This window comes from Dermacentor andersoni, chromosome 8 (assembly GCF_023375885.2).
Source record: "Dermacentor andersoni chromosome 8, qqDerAnde1_hic_scaffold, whole genome shotgun sequence".
Taxonomy (NCBI): domain Eukaryota; kingdom Metazoa; phylum Arthropoda; class Arachnida; order Ixodida; family Ixodidae; genus Dermacentor; species Dermacentor andersoni.
In genome coordinates this window covers 68,400,572-68,416,236 of record NC_092821.1, presented here as the reverse complement: position 1 = coordinate 68,416,236, position 15,665 = coordinate 68,400,572, and the positions used below count along the sequence as shown (strand labels likewise).

The 15,665-nt window shown below is 46.0% G+C and overlaps 1 protein-coding gene and 1 non-coding gene across 5 annotated transcripts in view; both read left to right on the top strand.

Moving 5' to 3' along the window:
* LOC126538882 (pancreatic lipase-related protein 2-like) overlaps positions 1–1,155 on the top strand; it is a 65,555-nt gene extending 64,400 nt beyond the window's left edge. For all 4 annotated transcript variants that reach the window (XM_072284017.1, XM_072284018.1, XM_072284019.1 and 1 more), the window contains one exon: positions 585–1,155. In XM_072284017.1, the coding sequence (XP_072140118.1) occupies positions 585–589 (5 nt within the window). In that variant the 3' untranslated portion in view covers positions 590–1,155. The remainder of the gene's footprint in view (positions 1–584) is intronic.
* A 324-nt stretch (positions 1,156–1,479) lies between these two features.
* On the top strand, positions 1,480–1,662 carry LOC126538892 (U2 spliceosomal RNA). Its single transcript, XR_011889990.1, has one exon. It is a non-coding gene; the product is annotated as a U2 spliceosomal RNA (small nuclear RNA).
* Positions 1,663–15,665: the final 14,003 nt, after the last annotated feature.

The following is a 15,665-nucleotide window of genomic DNA, read 5'->3' as shown; positions in this document are numbered from 1 at the left end:
GCTTTTGCACAGCTGGGTCGGCGCAGACGTTGTTACATTACCAGCTCGGCTCACAATTTCGATATCTGCTAAGCAGCGGATGTACTGAAAGCATAATTTGCACCTTCAATTTTCAAGCCAGATAAAGCTGCATGAAGCCGTCTCCGAAGATGGCAGGTCTATGCCTGCATGCACCCACGTGGCATATTTCATTATCCACTGAAAAACGAGACTAACGATAACAAAACTTAAGATGCCCTTTCTGGCGGAAGTGGCGGCGAGGCCATAAATTATACATTCCACGTTAGCACATCAATTCAGGCTTTAAATTGTTTCCCCATCTCACTTTCCCGGTTAGCGGTCTTCATGAACTTTGACGGCGAAACTGCGCGAGCGCTTAGAAACATTTTAGCCGCTAAACGCGTCATTACTGCATGTGTGATCTACGCTTAGGCGCATCGAGTTTTATTCCACGACTGTTTTCCAGTACGTAATTTCTTTGACGTCATGGGAAAATGTTTTCGGCTGTGTACGGCTGCACGTGTTGACTTCATTGTTTCGAGGCAAACGCGTCAGGTCAAAACGTTTTCTTCTTTTGATTTCAGCTTAACGTCACTTTGATACGGCTTGGCATTTGAAAGACATCACGTTGTCTCAAATATCATGGTGCTATGCAAAAACCCAAGAGGAGAGCGAGCTCGGGGAACAACGAAAGAAGACCCATTTCATCTTTCGTGACCATACGTTTGTGCGAAAAGCAGAAGTTACAATAGCGGAACGAGCTTTGTCCAGGAGCCACCAACCTGAATCCCTAATAGGAGGCGAGGAAGAAGAGATGGCCAATTCACAACTATTCATGTTATCGCTGAACTGGAATAAAAAAAAAGAATCAGAAAAACCTCTGAAAAAAATTTTGTGCCATTCCACTCTGTGGAGGTGGATGACCAGCGAAGCCGTGTACGTGGGCCCCTTAATGGCGGACACTCCATTGTCATGCGTCAAATGCCGTATGCACATACATGGAAGGCGAGGCGCCTCCGCGATGTTGCGCCTCAGAAGGTAATGAAGCACCGGGGTTTTATACATACGCATGCGTTGTTGCAAAATTCGACAAGACACATTTTACTCACGAATCCCGCCACGTTGAAGAGACACGCACGTTTCCGCCCTCCGAGGGCGCACACTACTTCACCGTAGCCAAGGGGATCGTGCGTTGGTCGACGTCCCGCAGTGCAGTAACGGTTCTGAGGTCACTGCATAATCACAAGCGCCACACACCACACAAAATTGGTTCCCCACAAACTCCCTCTGAAAGCTGGTTGTTGCTTCGGTGAAGAGTTTCAAGTTTGTGGGATCGGGACCACAGAGAGGGTTCATATTTCTTTCCACCTCGCGGTCCTGGTGGGCAGCACGCTTACGGCACCGCCACCACGGGAGAGCGGAAGGAAAGGAGATATGCAAGGGCTTGGAACGCCGACAAAGAGAGGGCGGTGCGAACGTAGACATGGCGAAAACGCTGGTCGACAGGTAGTATCTGTTATCGGCTTAATGCGTGATACGGGTTGTATTTTGACCTAAGATATTAAGCTTATTTTTCCTTGTTGGCGGAGTGCTTAAAGCCTGCTTCACCTCCGCCGCGGGTCGGCCCAGTATTGGACTATCTTCGGGATCGGCCCACATATGGGCAAATTCTCGATCTACACGGCTCGATAGACACACGCATTGTTTGCAATTATAAGTGGTTATACTATGCTACACACGTCATCATCTTCAGAAGCCTCATTTATTTCCACTGCAGGGCGACGGCCCGTTCCAACGATTTCTGGTCGCTTCTGTCTTGCATCAGCATGTACAGACCCTTTATTAAGGTAAAACGCCGCCTTAGTGATTTCATATGGGGGAAAACCATGATGCACTTGTCGCACTGCAGACTGGATAACTCCAAGCCCTACCGCTGGTCGCGCGTTAATGCGGCGATAATATACAGGTGCTGCTCAAGTTATCCCCTCAGGTGTCGCACTCGTAGCATATAAGTACATGCGGTATAAAACTAGCTGAAAGTATTGCTCTTTGAGAGGTAATTGTTACAGCGCGACATACACGCATGGTTACGTAGTCACAATCGAACGTCTATTGTTCGACAAGCCTGGCTGCTTTTTCAGATGTGTGATGCAAGCGTCAGGTGTCCGGTAGCGCAGTTGAGGAGAGGGCAAATACGATGACCCCACCACACCGAATCATGACTGACAGTGAGTCCGCGTCTTTTGTTAAAATATGGTCGCAGTAGCTCATGAAGTTCCGCTAGGCAGCTTGGCCGTCCCTTGGCAAAGCGATTGTTGACTTGCTATAGCGTAGGGTCCAAGCCTGTTAGATATGAAAGTTGGATCACATCTGGAGATGTTAGTCCAGTGACAGGCTTGGCGCGCTACTCCAGCTGAGATAGTGAGGGAAGAAAGAGAGTCATATAGATGCAAAACAAAGCTTACACAACACGTAACTCGAGCAAAGTGCTGTAACAGCTAAGATATTTATTAAGTGTCATTGAGACGTGCATCCCTCAGTGAGGATATAAACGCTTTGGTGGGGCACAGCTCAGATTACAGGGCATTCTCGCAGTGCAAGAACGTCTCGCAGCTGAAGTCGCCTGTCGTGTTGCATGCTTAATGCGCTCCTGAAGACAGCCGCCGATGTAGCAAAGCGTCTACAAATACCAGATGTCTGAGTCTTCGTTAGCACCGCAGGCGGGACACAGTAGCATGCTGGACAAATTAATTTTAAGGTAGTAGTGTATGGTGTAAACCACAGACAGGCGACTCCGATGAAGACACACATTCGATCGCGCCTACTAGCGCATGTTGCATATGAATGTTATACTTCGAGTCGACACGATTATGTGGCACATTCAATCACGTCAACCAAGGGCACGCGGAATATGAAAGTTGAACGATTATGTGACCCGTATTTCCGCACTGCATCACACCGCTGACTAGGCTGCGAACTCCACGCAGCGGCTAATGCAAGCACCATTGCGTAACTTCTTGAAAATTGTATAAAGGCAGGTTGACTGAGTCACTGTGTAAAGTTCCGGCGACATGGTGTAACGAATTGGTTCGAGTATTAATTAACAAGCCGTGGTGTTGCCTCCATTCCAGAAATGAACAAAGCCAGCTGCAACTTAAGGCGGCACACAAAAAACATACTTTATACAGCATAAATCAAACAAGTGGCAAACAGCGTTATGGCGGTCAGTCTACAATATCCCAACATATTGCCAAGAAGGGAATCATTACATGGAAGTGCAACGAGAGGGTATGCAAGACATCGCAGAAGTTCAATACATAAACTTGTGGCTTAACGTAGCCCTGGAAAATGTACAGCGTTATCTGAAGAGTCCGAGTTCATCTCATCACAACTGTGCAAAGAAAATGTTCACCGGTTGTTTCTTTATCATGGTTAGAAGTCCGGACGGCGTAGGCAGCACAGTGACGCTCGCAGACGCTCGAGAATGGCCGAGCCGTGCAGCCGTCGGAACGCCGCCCCATCTGCGCAACACCGGTAGAGACGTCACAGGGCGTCAGGAAAACAAAACGCGTCTGGGTGGAGGCCTCTACGAGCCCGGGTCCAGGAGCCCGTCAAGGCCGCACCTCCGCACCCCAGCAGCCTTTCGGTCCCTGCTTATGTCCTGCCCGGTAGAATCCAGGCCGTCGGCGAAGCTTCCATGCGGCTGGCTGAAGGCCTTGTACGCTGGGGTCATTCTGGCCCCACGAGCGTACACCTTCGCACCCCAGACCATCTTCTGCCGTATCTCATCTGATGATGATGATGATGAAGCCTCAATCAATGGCACAAACCCCACTATGGGAGATAGGCCACGAATCGGGTGGTAATATGATTGAATAAATAAAAGAAAGTGGTTAATAAATAACTAACACAAAAAAGTAAAATAAATGTACAATCCAAGACGAAAAATAAACTGTGAATACATAAGTAAAAGTAGTCATCAATACTATAGTAAGCCTTGCGTTGATAGGAGTACTAAACAAAGAAGGAGAATAAAAAAAACTTAAACTTGAGTAAGGTACATTTTTGAACAATAATATAGTTAGATTTAAACTCTGCATTCGTGCTTTTACTTTTTGAATTTTCTAAACTGAAGTAGAAGTAAATCAATTCTGGAAACTAAGAACTATTAACAAGGCATTCTTTTTGTGCCACAGAAAATTATGAATGGCTAGGCAAACGTTCCTGTGGCTGTATCCCAATACTGTTGCACCAAGGCAGAGAATAACAGTGCTGTTTAAAGGCAATTCTTAATTTTGAAGTGCGATTTCTAGACATAGTTTTCGATGAGCAGAAAACCGCCGACAGGATAATAAAAAATGATCTATAGATTCCGGTTCATTGCAGAGGTAGCATAGAGGGGATACCGCCAGACCACACCTGCGCAAGTGAAAATTAAGTGTTGGAATACGGCAACGCAGCCTAGCCAATGAAACTTCGAAGTTCCGGTTAGGACACCATTTTCGGTTCGAAGAATAATTTAGGTGCAAAAAATCTGTACATTTTGCTAATGACAGGGCTTTTTCCTCTTCGCTCAAGGAAAATTGTCTATATCTGGCTGCAGAGATGTGCGCCGTTGCCGGCAGCACAGATAGCACAGGTTCTGTTAAAGAAGCTCGTGCCAAGGAATCGGCGGTTTCATTAATATGAATGTCTCGGTGGCCTCGTACCCATACCATATGAACTAAACTTAAGTGAGGCGGAGCTAATGAATAAAACGTGTTCAATGTTGTCGACTTTGTAGACGCAATAAGTGCGCTGCATACAGATAGAGAATCTGTGACGATAACTATTGTAGTATGAAGGGGTAATTTCCTCAAGGCAAGAACTATTGCCAGAAGTTCGGCATGAAAAACTGATGTGTAATCTGGTAGGCGAAGTGAAAAAGACCAATCGAGGGATGGTGAGTAGATACCCCCGCCTGTCTTCTTTCCACACGAAGCATCAGTCGCTGTTATGTTAATTTTGAAACGGGCCAAATATTCTTGTAAAGGGTCATTCAAGTATGTTGTGGGCAGAAATTTTGCATTCTTAGGAAAAATGTCTGCAAATTCAATTTTGAGCGATTCTGGAGACCTATGAAGCGGATTTCTCTAAGGCTAACATTTAAAGGTGTTAATTGAGCTTGCACAAATACAACTTGTGGGGTATGCAACCGTAACTATGTGTTCTCAAAAAATGGATTTGGTTCACTAATAAATGCATATTGTCCACGTCGTAGGGAACATTTATAAGTTCTTACGTAGGTTTGAACCGTAAGCATGCGGAATCGCGTGGCGTTGTTAAGAACGGCCGAGCTGAGGTGCAAGCGCTGCCAGCCAGTTGCGCGACAACGGGCGTCAACGTTTCCTAGAGTGCTGCCGCAAACCTCTAGCCACGGCGTCACTAAATCGTCATCGTGACTGAATGAGTTCGGCGGGCCAACTATTGTTACCGAACCCACCGACGCGGACCTGATCTGCTATGAGTGGGGGAGTTGCCGCAGAAACGTTGTCGGAGGCCTCTTCCCACGCGCCGACCAAGACGCAAGACAATGGCTACCCGGGCGCACTGCGAGGGTCCGCTCCGAGTTCTACGAAATCCGTGTGATGTCGGTTTCGGACCGTGAACCTGTGTGTGTGTGTGTGCGTGTGTGTGTAAACCGTCTCGCGGAGAGACGGCGTGTTAACGATGACTGGACGAACGTTTCCGCCACCTTGGAATCGGGGGAGGACCGAGTGTTTATAAACGGCTGTTGTGCGGATGCTCGATACACTTTCTTAAGCAGTCATGTTAGACTGAGACACTCTCTCAGGCAGTTGTGTTAGACTGACGTACTTTCTCTCGCACTCAGGCTAGACTGATGAACTGCATGTAAATACTGTAAATAAACCCATATTCCTCGTTCTCAATGAGAAGCAGTACTTCCCTTCATCAACGTCCTAAGCGTGTATAGGTTGGACGAGGGCATGGGCCAGCTACCTTCTAATTCATGCCCGACTCCAATCTTGACAACGGATCACGAGCGATGGGATTGAGCCCCAAATCCTAACAGCGTGTGAATAGTAGGTAGGCGCGCTTCCTGGCATAATACGTTATTAGCAATGAATTTAGGCAGACCTAAACATAATCGAAGAGCTTCTCTTTCTAACAGAACAAGGGGTCTTAATTTATGTGTTGCACTTCCGGAGAAAAAAACACAGCCAAATTCTAGAATCGGTCGTACATACATACGATAAATCATAATTAGTGTGTCACTTCGCATACCAGAACGTCGGTTACTGATTCTATCTACGTAGTAAACCTACGACTCGTCTTCCCTTCGTTCCAATATTTTCTATGGGAGAACGCCAGTTAACTTTTCCGTCATATATGATACCCATATATTTAAGCGGCTCTACCTGAGGAATGGTTCTCTGTTCATATACTAATGATAACTGTAGCGGCCCGGAAAGCGGAAAAACAATGACTGCACTTTTGTTTACGTTTAGTGACAGATGCAGATTGTGAAGCAACGTCTCTAGAGTACAGAGGTACGTTTGCAAAGACAGGTGAAGAGAATTTGTCACGAAAAATCTAATGTCATCTGCATAGACATACAGATTCACATCCTGGTGCAGTGCTACTGAACTTATCTATAGCTTAAATAGTACAGGGGACAGAACAGCCCCCTGGGGCACCCCTCTTGTCTGATCGAACTCTCTTCAAGACAAGCCCTTTTAAAAACAATGAAATTTTCTGTTTCTTAGAAATTCAAAAATCCATGCCGTTATATATCTCGGAAGATTGTAGGACTGTAACCTGTCCAACAGTAGGGAGTACTCAACGCTGTCATAAGCTGTTGCGATGTCAAGAGTCACTAAAGCACTAACTTCTTTTCTATGTTGAGCAAGTTAGCTGCGGCTTTCTAAATCCACATGCGCACACCAAATGGAGTGACCGGGCCAGAAACCTATTTGACATGGGCTCAGTAACGAATTTTGAGATATATGATCCATCATACGATCATATAAAACTCTTTCAATTAGTTTTACCATATTTTACGTAAGAGAGATAGGCCTAATGTCAAGATTGTAGCCGGCTCCTTGTTTTTTAAACAACGGAATAATTTTGGCTGTCCTTCCTCCATTCTTGTGGAATCCAAGCATATTGTAGAGAATAATTTACTGTGTTCAGAATGTCATCTGGAGACATTTCAAACAATATTTTTAGCATGGCATTGGAAATGCCGTCAGGACCTGGAGCTGAGGCAGGCAGTGATCTAAGGACATTAGACAGTTCCGACTTCCACAATGTCATCGGCGATGCGTGGCCTTAGTGGCTCATTCGGCAAACGTGATGTTAAGCGTTGCGCTAAGCCCTTTCCTATGAATTCTAATGAAGCAGATATCTCGCGTGGTCAAAGAATTATCTTATCGGTTCAGTATTCGCTAGTGTCGGTATGAATTTTCTATATCGAAGGAATTTGAATAGAGCTTTTTTGTTGCTGGGCTTAGAGAAAAAGTCATGATGTTTTTCGACATATTCGCATTTGGCATTCGAGACTGTTCTCTTGAACGCAGCAGCTGCGAATTTATAATCACTCCAGTTACTCGGACACTGATTGTAAAGTAATTTTTTCAACGCGGCTTTTCGTCTTCTATAATCCCGCGTGCAATTCAAATTCCACCAAGGAGAGGTAGTACTTTTGCTTATGTTAAAGGGACACTAAAGCGAAACAATAAATCAGTTTAGACTAATGAAGCATTGCCTGAGAACCCTGCAGGCAGTCATTTAAAAAATATAGTTTGATTATTAGATGAGAAAATGAAGGTCCAAGTATCAGTATTTGAATTTCGCACCGAAACCCCAGCGCCGGTACGTCAGCGTGACGTCAGGGATACCAAAGTATGTTTTCGCATTTGGGCCGCGTTGGCTGAATAAAGGTTCCCGAAACTTGCCATGTTTAATATTCGGTTCCTTTAGAACACAATATAGTCAAGCTGTACCGCTATATATAATTCGTAGGCCCTAGAAGATGCCATCAAAATCCAAGACGTCACAGCCCCCACGTGCGGGAACCTAAGTAGGCGTCGCCACCCGTATTTCGTTCTTGAGCTTTTTCTGGCTTACCAAACGTCTTATCGTTGTAAGAGTGATGTTTTTGGTGTTGTAGAACGGTTATTTACTGATGCAGAAGAAATCATTTTTCACTTTAGTGTCCCTTTAACAATAAATTGGGACTTTTTAAAGGAACTTTTTAATACAGCGCAACGCCTCATGGCTTTGATGTCATTGGGTACCGTTTTCTGGGAGTTGAGAAGCGTTTTCAAGACACTCTGAAATTTCTGGTAGCTGACAAAAGTCCGCGTCGGAGACTCCAGGGGAATAACATGGCAGACAATATCAAACCTAATAGGTAGATGGTCACTATTTGAGCCTGACTCGACACTAGACCAGAAAGTTATGGAAATTCCTGAACTGGCAATAGTTAGGTCCAATGCTGATTTAGAAAGACCCTGAATAAAGGTAGCTGAATTCCTGTTTAAGCAACACAAATTTTGACTAATTGCCCAGTGCGACAATCGCTTTCCACATGAGTCTCTTTTGAAATCCCAAGACACATGATGCGAATAAAAGTGTCCGGCTACCACAATTTCTTTCGTACAAGATTCGGCAACGGTATCGAGGAAACGAGTATCATGCACGCCTGTGGGAAAATATGTATTAACTAAAGAAAATGGGGAACAACCAAGAATAGTTACATCTATTGCTAGTATCTCACACTCTGTAGACATATACTGATAGGAAATTTTTACTTTGTGGCATATTTTAGTTATCAAGAAAGCAAGTCCTCCGCCTCTCGATGGACGGTCCAATCGAAATAAGCGATAATTTTTATATGAAAATCTTGGCCATTGGAGAGCCAAGTTTGCTGCAAAAGAATATTGTCGGGAGGAAGTTGTGAACAAAAATATATTGAATTGGTAGCTGCTGAAATAATGGAACGGCAGTTCCACTGTAATACCTTTAAATAACCTATGATGAATTAATGCCTACTTTAGAGACCGCTTGCTTTAAGATACTGTCTTTTAGAAAATCTTCGAAATACTGTCTTTACCGTACTTTGTGGGTTTTGATTCAGGGACAGAGCTGGAAGAGTTAGGATTAGAATCTGTGAAAGATAGTCTTTCCAAGTCAAACTTTTTGTTTTTTGAGTGAGGCACAGATACCGACGAATCTGTGCTCTGTTAGGTGATCTTGTGCGTTTGAGCGTCGGGAGGTCCATTTCTACAACCTGGTTGTTTTCCAACAGCGATCCAGAGAAACATCCGTTGTCGGTCTGATGAGTTGAAGTTGATGGCCTCGCATTGTCTGCGTCTTCTACAATAACTGATAAGGGATCCATTAGCTGTTGAGCATTGGATGTTAGGGTCTGTGTAAGAATCTGCGAGCTAGCATTAAAACTCGCTAAACGAGAGAACAGCTCAATCATTTGTGAAGTCCACAATTGAGCTAGCCTATCCGACAGGATTGATGTGAATTGTTCCATAGCTTTTGACAACGCCCTTTCGACCGCTGTCGCAATAGAATCGGAAAGCGCTGAGTCTGCAACCATTTGCTGACCGGCTGTCACTCCTGCATATCCCTTAGGTCTCCCCTGGACCTCAACAACAGCATCACGGCGTGAGCAACGTCTCCTTTCAATTACATCTGTAATTTTCATTTCCTGTGATCTTGCGGGGCAATTCGAGTAGTTGACCAGCACCACAGAGACAACATTTCTCATCTTTTGACGAACAATCACTAAAATTGTGGTTGTCTCCACAAGTACGGCAGCGGCGTGCTGATCTGCAGCCCCTGACGCTGTGACCAAATCGCCAATATTTTTTGCATTGTACAATGCGTGGAGCCAGAGCTTCCACCTTGTAAATTAGGGTACAGACCTTAATTTCTGTTGGCCGCATCGTCCCAGCACATGTAATTATAACCGACTCTGTTGGTATTTTCTTATTGTCAATTACTCGGCTACACCGGTAAACGGATATGACTTCAGCCACCTAGAACATGTCTAAAATCTCGTCAGTGGTTAACGTGACGTCTACCCCTCGCACAATGCCTCTAGAGCATGCGAGATGTGGCGGTACGAAACAGCTCACCGAATGTGAAGCGAAGGTGGTACAACTGAGTAGTTCTTTGACACAGGTATGGTCTAGTGAGCAGCATAGTATACCCCCTTTGCCGAGTTCGCGGACCTCCGTGATCTGGCGAAAGTGAGGCGAGGCCTTCTGCAATTCGCCCTGAATCGTCTTTGGATTTTTCATATTGATCGTTCCACCGTCGGCGGGCACCATGGCCACAGGAACATTGCCGGCTCTACTACGAAGAAAAAACTCAAGCGGCAGCTCCTGAGGAGCTACCGAGGCTGACCACGGGGAAGCCGCGTAGTCCGGTGGTGATACAGACATGAAGCAAGGCTCACACAAGAACACATAAAGAAAGAGAGTAACGGAAAATTACAAGCTGTGCGAAGAAAATACCAACCGATACTTTACCTAAGCCCCCAAAACAGGAGAAGCCAGAATCGTGGAACTCGTTTCATAATCGCAGAGCTAGATCGAACGCCGAACCGCCCCAGCGCGGGACCAGGGGGCATCTGCCTACGTGTCGCTTTCGTTCTCCTCCCTCTTCTTATTTCTCTCTAGTCCCCCGTGGACTTCTGTTATTGGATATCTATTTTCTATTTTATTTTTTGTTTTTCATGCAGCTCTCTGCGCACTCGTGCCAAAGCCGGATGGCACGTCGTCTCCGTCGTCTTCCTAGCGCACAAAGCTCGCGCAGCGCCGTGAGCTGTGCGGGTACAAAGCGCTACTGTGCGGGTACAAAAGCGGGAGTAATATGATGTGCGCTAACTTGCTATGTACACGTCATTAGCTATCCGAACTTTTAAGAAAGGGAGAATCTCGGAAGAGGCCGTCCAAATTCTGCTGAAAAACCCTCTTAGGAGGGACATAAATTTTATTTGGGTTCCGGCCCATGAAGAAGTCCCAGGCAACGAAGCCGCTCACGAGCTCGTCCAAGCACTCTACCACCGGGCAACTCTAGAGCAGCCAGTTCTAGGGATGAAAGATAGCATCATCAAGTACAGGGAAATTGTAGATCATTACAAAGCCGAAAGCAGAATCTTTCCGCCTCCGCATCATGGCCGTTGAGGCCGTGCACCGTCTTTAACGCGCGGGTACTGCTTCGTCCTCCTCCCCCCCCCCCTACCTGCGTGTAGGGTAAGAGGCGGGTACCCCAGTTCGGTGGAATATTATAGTTTTCAATCAATTAGCGCACATCATGACACATGGCGAGCTCTGACATTACCCGCTACGCCTCAGTGGGCTGGCAACCACTGAAGCACAACTGCCGCTTAAAGGCCAACTACAACGAGATTTCACTTTGGCTAAATTTGTAATAAATGAGTTGTACATACCGCTAAAGCAATCTTGGCAAAGCCGCAGGCCTGTTACTTGCATAGTTTCGTTTGTTACCTGCCTCTAAACAGCATTTCAGCAGACAACGCGTCCACCTGGTGGTTGTCGCTATGACGTGAGTCCCAGCACGCCGTCCCGCGAAGTTTTCGGTGCGCCGCGAGAAGCCCCAGGCGCTGCCTTTTATCTCGGAAAGTATGCTGAGGAGCGGCGCGCTCTTGTTCATGCGTCACTCCTGGCGAGCGCTAATGGCGGCGTTTTCTTTTTCAGTTTTCGTACAAATATGGCTATGTTTAGGAGCTTCTCGTCATACTTCCGCTCGTATTTCAAACATGAAATTTTGCACGGAGTCTCCTTTATTTCTAGTCTATCCTAAACTAATCCTTTTACGCGCTCCAAGATATTGTTGCAGTTGTCCAGCAATGTCCTGTGTGTTCCTGCCTCCTGTCTTCGTCGTATTGCGCTGCCCCTTCAAGAATAATGTGAAGTTCATTGTGTGTAAGCAGTTGATTTCATTTACTACGTGGATTTGCACTTTTGGTGTCCTCAAGCATTGAATAGCTATTCGTGAACCATTCGAAATTCCCCACTCGCCAGATTGTTGCTGCAAATAATAAGCGATGGCTGCTTGCAGTACAATCAGCTCATTAGCTGTGGTTGATGGTGTATGATTGAGCTTCTCTGAGGTTGCGGTCTTCGCTGCCGGCATTGAGATACCTATGATTGACAGGGAGATTTTTTTTTATTTGAAAGCAGGACGAGAGAGAGCGGAAACATATTTTGACCGGGCACGAGTAGTGTTGAATTACCGTGGTGGACAGGGCCCTCAGTCCAGGACCCCAGCGGCGGTGGCAGCACTTTCGGACCTGGCACTCAGCAATCGCTGGTATTCCAATGCCTAGTTCGTCAGGTTTGCTGGCGTAGCACTATTCGCGTGCATGCTGCTCTGCAAGGGAAGGGTAGAAGGGAGAAAAATGCCGGAGGAGGAGGAGCAGCGCACAACAAAATGAAAAGACATGTGACTGTGTTGATAGCGGATAAGCGAGGGAGAAGTTTCAATACATACAGGTTCTCAACGCCTGACGTGTTTCCCGAATCCGTGCATTGAGAACGTTAAGCGAAAAGCACCGCAGCGGCTTTCATGATGCACACAAGTAGCGGAATGACATAGGTTTTGGGAATGTTGGCCGAAGGGGTACCGGTGCGAAATAAGAGCTTCCTGCAGCATCAAACAGGCCCCTTCACAGAGGATCCAAGTCGGGGACTTTGTTCTCCAACACGACGTTTGCAAGCCCCGAATAGCCTAGAAGATGGGCCTCGCTCAAGAATTGTATATAGGAGAAAACGGAAGATCATGCCTTGTGAAAATAAGTGCGGATACCAAAATCAAGAGTGCCGTGCAACACTTGTACCCGCTAGTGACTGCACTCGACTAATTTCGCGCGCGGAGTAGGTGATTCAAGCTTTGAAGAAAGAGGACGACGGAAGACACGAGGCACGCGACGCGCCATCTAAGAGAAAACCAGCAGTCGACAAAGTTAGACACATCGCGGTGTTATTAAATGCTTGGCCCTCAGGCAACGCGCTCAGTACCTTCAAACACGCCTAGAAAGACATAAATTTGTTTACAGAAGGGCACAGAAGTCGGCCTGAGCAACAGCTTATTCTGGTCTTCTACTCTAAACTGGGGGAAAGGGACGGGTAGGAAAAGAACTGATGACTGATGATGACGATATTAGTAGGAAGGGCGTATATTACAAGGAACCGCATTATTTCAGCGGAGCTCGTGCTGCTACCACGAAGATCAAGCTGTGCTGCTGATGATACATACAGATGAAGAAGCTGAACAATGTGTGACCATATTTAGAGATAATATAGATGAAAGTCAGGCATGTGTTGCGCTCACACTAGTTCCCTAGCGTAGTGGAATCGGGTACGTGGTTGCCCGGGAGTGTTACTGCATGCGTCGAGTATATGGTTTTAAGCGAGTGGCTATTTCTGTTCCAAGGCAATGGTGATCTGACAGCGTTCTAAGGTGCGAGAAGTGGTAATTAACAAAGCATATCCGCTCAATTACCGCGTAGGGTAGAATAAATCGAGTGGGCAGGTTTTCGCGTAAGCTGGGAACGCGCACAGGAGTCCGAAGAACTTCGTCACAAGGAGAAAAACTCACAGCAGGCTGAGTCTAGTAGCAAGACTTAATGCGGGTTAAGTGATTGCTGTCCGCGAGGCGAGGTAAAAATAATTTCTGAGCAAGGATCTGCTGGGGGTGCAAGAGCCGAAAGGAACGATACATAAAAGAACGAAACTTCGTGAGCGGCCTTAGACGAGGCCGCTCACGAAGACAGGGCGGTAGTACGTTGTGTAGCCGTGTTATAGGCGAATGTCACAAACGGCAGGATTGCATCCCGCTCGTGTGGTCGGGGCGGATGTAGATTGCAATCATGTCGGAGAGGGTACCATTAAAACGCTCCGTCAAGCCGTTGTTCTGCGGATAGTAACTGTAAGTCGTCTTTTAAATGGTGGTTGAAGCACACAGAACTTCGACAGCGATAAAAAGACAGGAAAACAGCCGTGGTCGCTGATGGCTTCATGGCGTAAAAAAAAAAAAAAGTTGCGTAGACACAAATCAGCGGCTTAAGCCCTAGTCCTCTATTATAGAGAGGCTTGTCTCCGCGTAGCGTGTTAGATGGTCAGCGGCCGTCGCAATCGAACGATTGTTATTTGAGGTAGTGAGAAGATTGCGGTACAAGACTATTCCAACAACTTCCAAAGGCGAAGTGGTACAACGAAGCGGTTGCAAAGAGCCAGAAAGCGCTGTTGTGGGTAGTTTACCACTTTGACATTGAACGCAGTATACGACGTGCTTCGTGACGGCTGAAGAGAAGCCAGGCCAGGAGCAGCGACTTCGTATTCTGTCGAAGATATTGTGGTAGCCTATATAACCGGCCTTCCAATTGTGGTCTCGGATGGGATACGTGAAAGCCTACGAGCACCTCACGTTGCAGAGGAGGTGGTATGACTGTGGCCCATTTGTTGCCTTCAACGTGATAAATGCAGCGATCTAAAGCCCGACTGTGCAGCTTGAATTGGTTAATTAATAAAGGGAAAATCAGACATCCACCCGTTCGTAGCAATTGCTACGAACTGGCTAAGTTGTCGACGAAGTCTGGCGTCCGGAGGTGAAGAAGAACCTTCCATGCGTTCAAAATACTTGGGCAGTATGGGTCGACATGTTGGTAGGATACAAGGACAGATGGGCTGTGGGGTATTTGCCAGTTGAGCATTGCGAGGGGTGAAGCCGATGAAGAGGACTAGGGATGTAAGATAGTACGAAGAGGCGATGGTGAGTCGTCATGGTTAGGCCGAGCATAGCTAGATAGAACATCGGCGTCTTGATTCTTCTTTCTAGCCCTGTAGGTGACATCGAAATCGTAGGTTTTGAAAGTACATTGAGGCTTTGTTGAAACGTCATTGAAGAAATTGTTGACAGGTGTTGATAATTGGCCCGCGACATTTAGTAGAAACATCATTGGAGCCCCTATATTTGAGAAGTCGTTAATGTATTGAAACAGTGTTGGATGTCAAGTTGAAAGCCCGTTGAATCACTATTGAAGTTGTGTTGAGCGTCAAAATTGAAAGCCCATTGCGGAATTGTAGAAATATGTTGAACATCAATGTTGAAACCCCATTGTCATGTTGTCGATATGTTGAACGGCAATATTGAAACCCCATTATCATACTGTTGGAGATGTGTTGAACGGCAATATTGAAATGCCATTGAGATATGCTGCTAATTTTTGTTGAGTAGTGTTTAAAACTTCACTCTACTTTTCTTAAAATGCCGCTGAGTTATGTTATGTCGCACCATTACTGTTGCCACATTAGTATGGTCCTTGCATACTAGAGGACAGGTGCAAATTTTAATACAGGCACTTCTGTATTGCAGGCCTGTGTCACCCTCGGATCAAAAGAACACTTTTATATAGCCTGTAATAAATCATATTATAGATCTGCTAGCAGAACCGTTATGCCAGTTTTTGAATTGGCTTAACACAGCAAGGTCAATGCTCTATTACGAAATCAACATCGCACTATTGATGTGGAAAAACCCGTTTTGCTAGATGAAGTGTTTATTTTAGCCAAGCATTTGCTAAATGTACAAACACCGGTGGCTTGAGATGAAAATTT